The sequence below is a fragment of the Orycteropus afer genome, unplaced genomic scaffold, assembly GCF_000298275.1.
Source record: "Orycteropus afer afer isolate SDZICR_OR568_19922 unplaced genomic scaffold, OryAfe1.0 scaffold00294, whole genome shotgun sequence".
Lineage (NCBI taxonomy): Eukaryota > Metazoa > Chordata > Mammalia > Tubulidentata > Orycteropodidae > Orycteropus > Orycteropus afer.
Genome location: NW_006921881.1, coordinates 4,060,730 through 4,068,088, shown reverse-complemented (window position 1 = coordinate 4,068,088; position 7,359 = coordinate 4,060,730). Strand labels below are relative to the sequence as shown.

General features: G+C 37.3%; 1 protein-coding gene across 1 annotated transcript; it reads right to left on the bottom strand.

The window, feature by feature from the left end:
- Positions 1-182: 182 nt before the first annotated feature.
- LOC103206051 (olfactory receptor 2G3-like) lies at positions 183-1,121 on the bottom strand. Its single transcript, XM_007951486.2, has one exon. The coding sequence runs from the start codon at positions 1,119-1,121 to the stop codon at positions 183-185; it is 939 nt and encodes a 312-aa protein (XP_007949677.2).
- Positions 1,122-7,359: the final 6,238 nt, after the last annotated feature.

The window sequence follows — 7,359 nt, the reverse complement described above, 5'->3', positions numbered from 1 at the left end:
CTGGTAACCCTGTCTTCCCTTTGTGGAATTAGAGGAGATCGGAACATGTGGCCTCCTTGCCGTTTTAGCAATATAACCCAGGTGGGCGACTTTAAAATCAGGATCTCCTCCGTAGCTAATAGCAATTCCCACCTTAGAGTTTACAAAGACTTATGGGTAGAAAAGCCACACTAAGTAATTTACTACACCGCACTTAAGTGTCTGTGAAGTAGTCTTCTGAGTGCTCCTTTCACATCTTTGTTTCTTAGCGTGTAGATAACAGGATTAAGGGTAGGAGTCACTACCGTATAGAAGAGTGAGATGAATTTTCCTTTAGTATGTGCATAAGAGCTGTTGGGCTGGATATAGACAGCAGTGATGGTCCCATAGAAGAAAGACACTACCATCAAGTGAGAGCCACATGTCCCCAGGGCTTTGTGCCAGGCCTGGACTGACCCAATCCTGATGACTGCCCTAGCTATATGTCCATAGGACATTAATATCAGCGATAAGGGCAAAAGGAGCAAGACCAGTGAAGCCACAAAGAGCAGGACCACATTGGCATGGATGTCCACACAGGCAAGCTTAATCATAGAGGGTACCTCACAGAAGAAATGGTACAGCCAGTGATGTCCACAGCGAGGCAGCCAGAGGGTGACAGTGCCCTGGATGAGAGCATTTCCCATTCCACTCAGCCATGCAACTCCTGCCAGAGCTTGGCAAAGCCGTGGGTTCATCACAGCTGAGTAGTGGAGGGGTTTGCAAACAGCAGCGTAACGATCAAAAGCCATCACAGCCAGGAGAACACACTCAGTGGAGCCCAAGGACAGGGAGACATAGAGCTGGATAGCACAGCCCGGGAATGTGATGGTCTTGGCTGGTCCTCTTAGATTCCACAACAGCTGGGGGACAATACTGGTGCTAAAGCAAATATCAACTAGTGAGAGATGAGTAAGGAAAAAGTACATGGGTGTTTTAAGTTTGGGATCTGTGAAGGAAATCAGAATAATAACTGTATTTCCCATAAGTGTAAGGAGATAGGACACCAAGACAACCACAAACAGCATCTTTTCCACTTGGGGCTGGTCAGAGAAGCCCACCAGGATGACATCTCCTTTGAAACTGCTATTGGTCATTCCCATTGCCCTGATTAAAAGAAGGGAGGAAAACATTTTAAGAATTTGGAGAGAGGGAAAAGTGTTGCCCATTGTTCACAGTATTAATCTTTAAAATAACTATTTGAAATACTAACCTCGAGAGAATTCGCAGTGAACCATGAAATAAATTTTGATACTTTTTCCTTAAGAAATTGCAGACAATGACATTAAGAGGAAGACACAAAACAGAGAGGCACATGGTGTCTAATTGTGAAAGCAAAGAGTTTTCTTGAGAGATAACTATTAGAAGCTGAGTTATAATTTATCTCTCTCTTTCTCTCTCTCTCTCTCTCACACACACAACACAACAAAGAGAAGATAAAAAAGTGAAGGCCAGAGGATTAAAATATATATAATTAATTTATGGCTTATGATAAGTCATTCAAATTAAATGGGGGAACTCAGTAATACAGATATTCAGTATATGTGAGTAATATATATAATGATTTTCATTCTTCAACCATAAATTTTGAGATGGGAACTTGTTTCAAAGATGTTCTTTACATGATTGACAACTAGCTTCTAGAGATTATAGAGAACATTTTTCTTTTCTATTAAAAGGTACATATTTGGCTATTGAACTTACCAATATTAGCAATTATATTTAAACATTGCAATGTATAATCATTATGCACACACATAATATTAAAAAAATGTATTTCCTTTAACAATTCATTAACTCATTTATTCCACCAGCTTATTAGTGATAGAAATCCATGCCATGAATTCAGAACAAGCCTTATGGTTGAATGAAGAGGATGTTGTATCTGAATGGAGTGCATGAGTATTAGGGAAAGGAAGTAATTTTAATTGGATGAAAGAGACTGTTCCAATGTTCATCAAACCCACCAAGAATTTTACCTTCTAGAAGATTAAAAGTACCAAGATTCTTAATGGGCTTGTACAAATCCAATCATCATTAAAAGTGCATGTTTATAAATATGTTCACTGACACAAAGAATACACCCTAAGACCATAAATATACCTCATATTAGGACAAATAAGAATTTTCTACATATCATTAACAAAATAATTCAGGTCTTAAAATTCTATCCTAATATTTTCATATCCTGAAATTGTTTAATTACTTGTTGAAAATCATCATGGAAATAAAATGTATTAGGCAATTCTTAACAATTAGTCCCTTATATTAGTTTAAGTTTTTATGTAACAATTATACTAAGTAGAATTCAGTAGAAATGAAATGAAGGTAAGGGAAGGGTCAAGTGAGGGATTTAGCTATCTAGACCTCAAGTATGAGGTCATTAGTGCTCCCTCAAATGGAGTTGCTGTTATTGTGTTTTGTGGCGTCATTTCCAACTCATAGCAAACCTGTAAGACAGAGAACTGCCCCATAGGGTTTCCTAGGCTGTAATCTTCATGGAAGCAGATCACCGGATCTTTTCTTCCACAGAGCTGCTGGTGGATTTGAACTGTCAACTTTTCAGTTAGCATAGTACCTAAGGTACTTGATTGCTAACCAGAAGGCTGGCAATTCAAACCCACCAGCCACTCCTCGGAAGGAAGATGGGGCAATCTACTTCCGTAGTGATACTGCCTCGGAAACCCAAGGGGGGTGGCTATGAGTCGGGTCCAACTCGACGGCACATAACAATATCCAAGCACTTTAACTCTTGCACAAGCAGGGCTCCTTCAAAATAGTGTAAGGAGAGTGATGTAGTAAAAAGAGATTATGAAAGGGATCTTAGGGAAGAAATTAGTTTATAATTTTTTTTTTTTTTTTCCGAAGTCTGCTAAATGCACTCACAATTATAGCCATATGTATGTATATACAGGAGCTCTGGTAGCGTAGTGCCAGAAGGCTGGAGGTTCAAATCCACCAGCCACTAGGAAGGAAGGTTGGGCAATCTACTTCTGTAGTGATACCGCCTGGGAAACCCAAGGAGGGGTCGCTGTAAGTCAGGTCCGACTCCCCAGCACATAACAACAACAACAACAACGTATCTATATACACAAACACAAATGCACACATCCATACAATAACTTTTTTTCATTTATTCACTATCAATTTCTATCCATTTAGCTATGGTACCCCAGAAAGAATTTTTTTTTTCCTACTGCCTCGGAAACCCAAGGAGGGGTCACTATGAGTCGGTACGACTTGACGGTAAATAACAACAACAACAACAACATCAAAGGAATAATACAAAGGAAGACCCATGTCTCTCTCCTACTCTCTTTAATGAAGCTTTCCATTTGCAACTTTACCCATTCCAGCAGAAATGCCACCTGAGGTCAATTTACAGTCATGAACTGGTTCCTTCTTTATGAGAGTATGTTCATTTCAAGCTTGTGGAAGCATTGTATTTCACTATCAAACAAAATGTAAACCTGTATACCATATTATCTCGCTTACCCAGATTAACATCAGATTTTAAACATAATCTCAACTTATTGTTAAAAGTTAAGAATCAGAGGCATGACAAATCATCCTGGTGTAGATATAAAATGGAGGCATGAAAAGAAGTTTTTATACCCTGATAACCGCATTTGAATATGAAAAGGATATTTCAGCCATTAAGTGCAAACTGCTATACCCTGAAGTGACAGGTCAGTGCCTGTGTGCTGAAAGGAGGGGCTTTTATGTGAGTGGAGATCCCTGAAGATCAGCAACTCCAAAGAGACTGCAAAGGGCACAGGACACTGAACTCAGGGACTGAGTTCGCACATCATGGCAATTAATATCAGGTGTCGTACTTCCCAAAGATGAACTGTTCCAGGAGATAATTCTAAAGGAGTTGTTTCTGCCTCTCTGCTCATTTAGTATTAGTTAGATCTAGGCAAAATTGCAAAGATATCTAAATTCTGTTCTTCTATTCCCCTAAAGTCGAGTTGTTTTCTCATTTCTGCCATAAGATAATCTGAATTTTTATGAGGAGCTATAATTTAAAAAAAAATAAATTATATACAAAAAGGTAAAGAGTTCATAAACTGATGAATCATTACAAAGTGAAAACAGTTAATCAAGACATAAAACATAAGGAACACTCTAGAAGAATCCTTAAATCCCTTTCTATATACTACTTTTTCCTGTCTCCCATGTAACCATTATTTTGATTTTTTATGAACTACTTACAAATGATCCTGCAGCATTATTTGCCTTGTTTCTGCCTGCATTCTCTCAATGGAAGTTTGAGATTCATTCATGTTGTCACAATGTAGTACAACCTTTATTGCTGTATTCATTGTATTTTATTTTATGACTATGTCACAATTGATCCATTATAGAGTTGATGGACATTTGGGTTGCTTCTAATTTTTGTCTTTAATAAATAATGCTGTTATGAATATTTTTGTATGTCTTTTAGTGAATAAGTGAACTTATGTAGAGATTTTTCTTGACATTTACCTTGGAATGGTATTCTCTGCCATACAGTATGCACCTGTTTAATTTTAGTAGATACCACCAATGTGGCATAGTAGTTGTACCAACTTATACTCCTACAAAAAATGTGAGTTCCAATTATTCCACATTTATACATACGCTTAGTATTTTATGTCTTTTCAATTTTAGCCATTCTGATGGTATGTAGTAAGAATCTCATTGTGAGATTAACCAGATTCTCATAAGTTGATAAGTCATTTAAAGATCTCTTGTATAGAGACCTGTCCAGGAGCCTAGGCTTTTTCTCTAATTGATAGGATGGGAATTTTAAAATATTCTAGACTCAAGTCCTCTGTTAGTTAGTGTGTGTTTCAACATGGCTTGTTTTATTTTGGGATCAAGATAAAAGCTATTTGAATTAAGCATGGAAAATTCAATTGCACTTTTATGTACCAGCAATAATTAAAAACTATTATTTTATAAATACATTTATAACAACATTAATAAATAAAATACTAGGAAAATATTAAGAAAGATATGTAGCACATGTACCCAATTTTCATATTATTGACAGAATTTTAAAAAGACAAATAATTGGAAGATTACAGTTATTTTTGGAATGCAAAATTTAAAATTACAGAAATATTAATTATACCTTTTATGTCTATCTTTTATCTCTATGTTTAGAATGATCTCAAATAAAATTTAACAGGATTTTTTTGTGGAAATCTGTAAGATTATTCAAAAATTTAGATAGAAATGCAAAGCACCAACAATACCAAGAACATTCCTGAAGAAAAAAGACACAATATGGAGACCTTCTCTACTGTATATCAAGATACATTATAAATCTTAAGTGTATAAGGAAGTGTGGTATTTGCACAAGGAGAAATACATGGACTAATAGAGTCAATAACAGACCAAATATATATGGATGCTTCACTGAAAACAAAGCTAACATTTCAAGTCAATGAAAAAAGAAATTTTTCAATACATAGTGTTGCAATAATTAATTGTTCAGATGGAATCAGTGAAATGTGATCACTACATCATACCATCCACAAACATCCTTCCAAATAACAGAGATCCAGTTATGAAAGGAAAAACAACATCTTCATAGTCTTATCACGGCAATGATTTCTTAAATAAGTTATTTGTTGTTGTTGTTAGGTTCTGTCAAGTCAGTTCTAAATTCTGGTGATCCTATGTACAATAGAATCAAATACTGTCTTTTCCTGTACCACCCTCACAATAATTGCTATGTTTGATCACAAGGTTGCAGCCAGTATGTATCTCAGTGCCTTCCAAACCATGAGATGCATCTTCTCGCACTGTATCAAACAATATCCCACTGCTAGTCATAAGTTTTCATTGGCCAGTTTTTTCAGAAGTAGATTGCCAGGTCCTTCCTCCCAGTCTGTCTTAGTCTTGAAGGTCCACTGAAACTTGTCCACCATGGGTAACTCTACTGGCATTTGAAATTCCAGGGGCATAGCTTCTGGCATCACAGCAACAAGCAAGCCACCACACTACAACAAACTGACAAATGAATGGTGGCAAATAAGTTATAGAAATCTTAAACTATAAAGAAAAGGATTGATTGATTTGACTACATTAATATCAGCCAAAAAGCTTCATAATTACTCCTGAGCTGAATTCCTGGGAAGACTTGTTTTTTTTCTGGCACAACATCCCTCTTCCTTAGAAAGTCTCTTCCAACTGTATGCACATTTCCTCCCACCCTCGTTTGCACATCCCTTCCTTTCCTTCAAACTTCTCCCCCCCGATTTAGTTTGCACAGCTCCTGGGTTTGCATCAGCCCCATATGGACACCCACTCTTGCCAGTTTATAAATTCATTCCTTCTCCGAGTCTGCCTCACTGTCCCGAAAGTGTAAGGAAATGTGTTCCTCTTACAAAATGTGCAAAGATTTTTCATACTATCCCCTTATTATTTTTTTACTCTATTTAGAATATATAATGATGTTTCACTTTAATTACTGAAATTGGTTGCTTGAGCTTTATTTCTTTTATTTTCCCTTGAACAATGTGCCAAGGATGAATTAATTTTCATAATTTCTCCCAACAATATGCTTTTTGTTTTGTTAATCCTTTCAGTTGTACACTGTTGTTGTTAGGTGCTCGCGAGTCGTTTCTTGACCCATAGCAACCCTCTGCACAACAGAATAAACACTGTCCAGTCCTGCGCCTTCCCCACAATCCTTGCTGTGCTTGAGCCCATCATCACAGCCACTGCGTCAATCCATCTTGTTGAGGTCTTCCCCTTTTTCGTTGACACGCTACTTCACCAAGCATAATATCCTTCTTCAGGCATTGGTCCCTTCTGACCACATGACCAAAGTATGAGAAATGAGGTCTGGCTGTTCTCACTTCTAAGGAGCGTTCTGGCGATACTTCTTCCAAGACAAATTTATTCATTCTTCTAGCAGTCCGTGGTACATTCAATATTCTACACCAACACCACATTTCAGTTCTTCTGAGGTCTTCTTTATTCATTGTCCACCTCTCACATGCATATAAGGCTATTGAAAAGTCCCTGGCCTGGGCCAGGCACACTTCAGTCTTCAAAGCGGCATCTTTGCACTTTAATACTTGAACTAGATCTTTGCATCAGATTTTCCCAATGCACTACGTCCTTGACTTTCTTGACTGCTGCTCCATGGACAGTGATTGTGTATTCAAGAAAAATGAAATCCTTGACAACTTCCATCTTTTCTCCATTTAACGTGATGTTGCTTATTGGTCCAGTTGTAAAGATTTTTCTTTTCTCTATGTTGGAGAGTAATCCATACTGAAGGCTGTAGCTTGGATCTTCATCCATACATGCTTCAAGTTCTCTTCACTTTCAGCAAGCAAG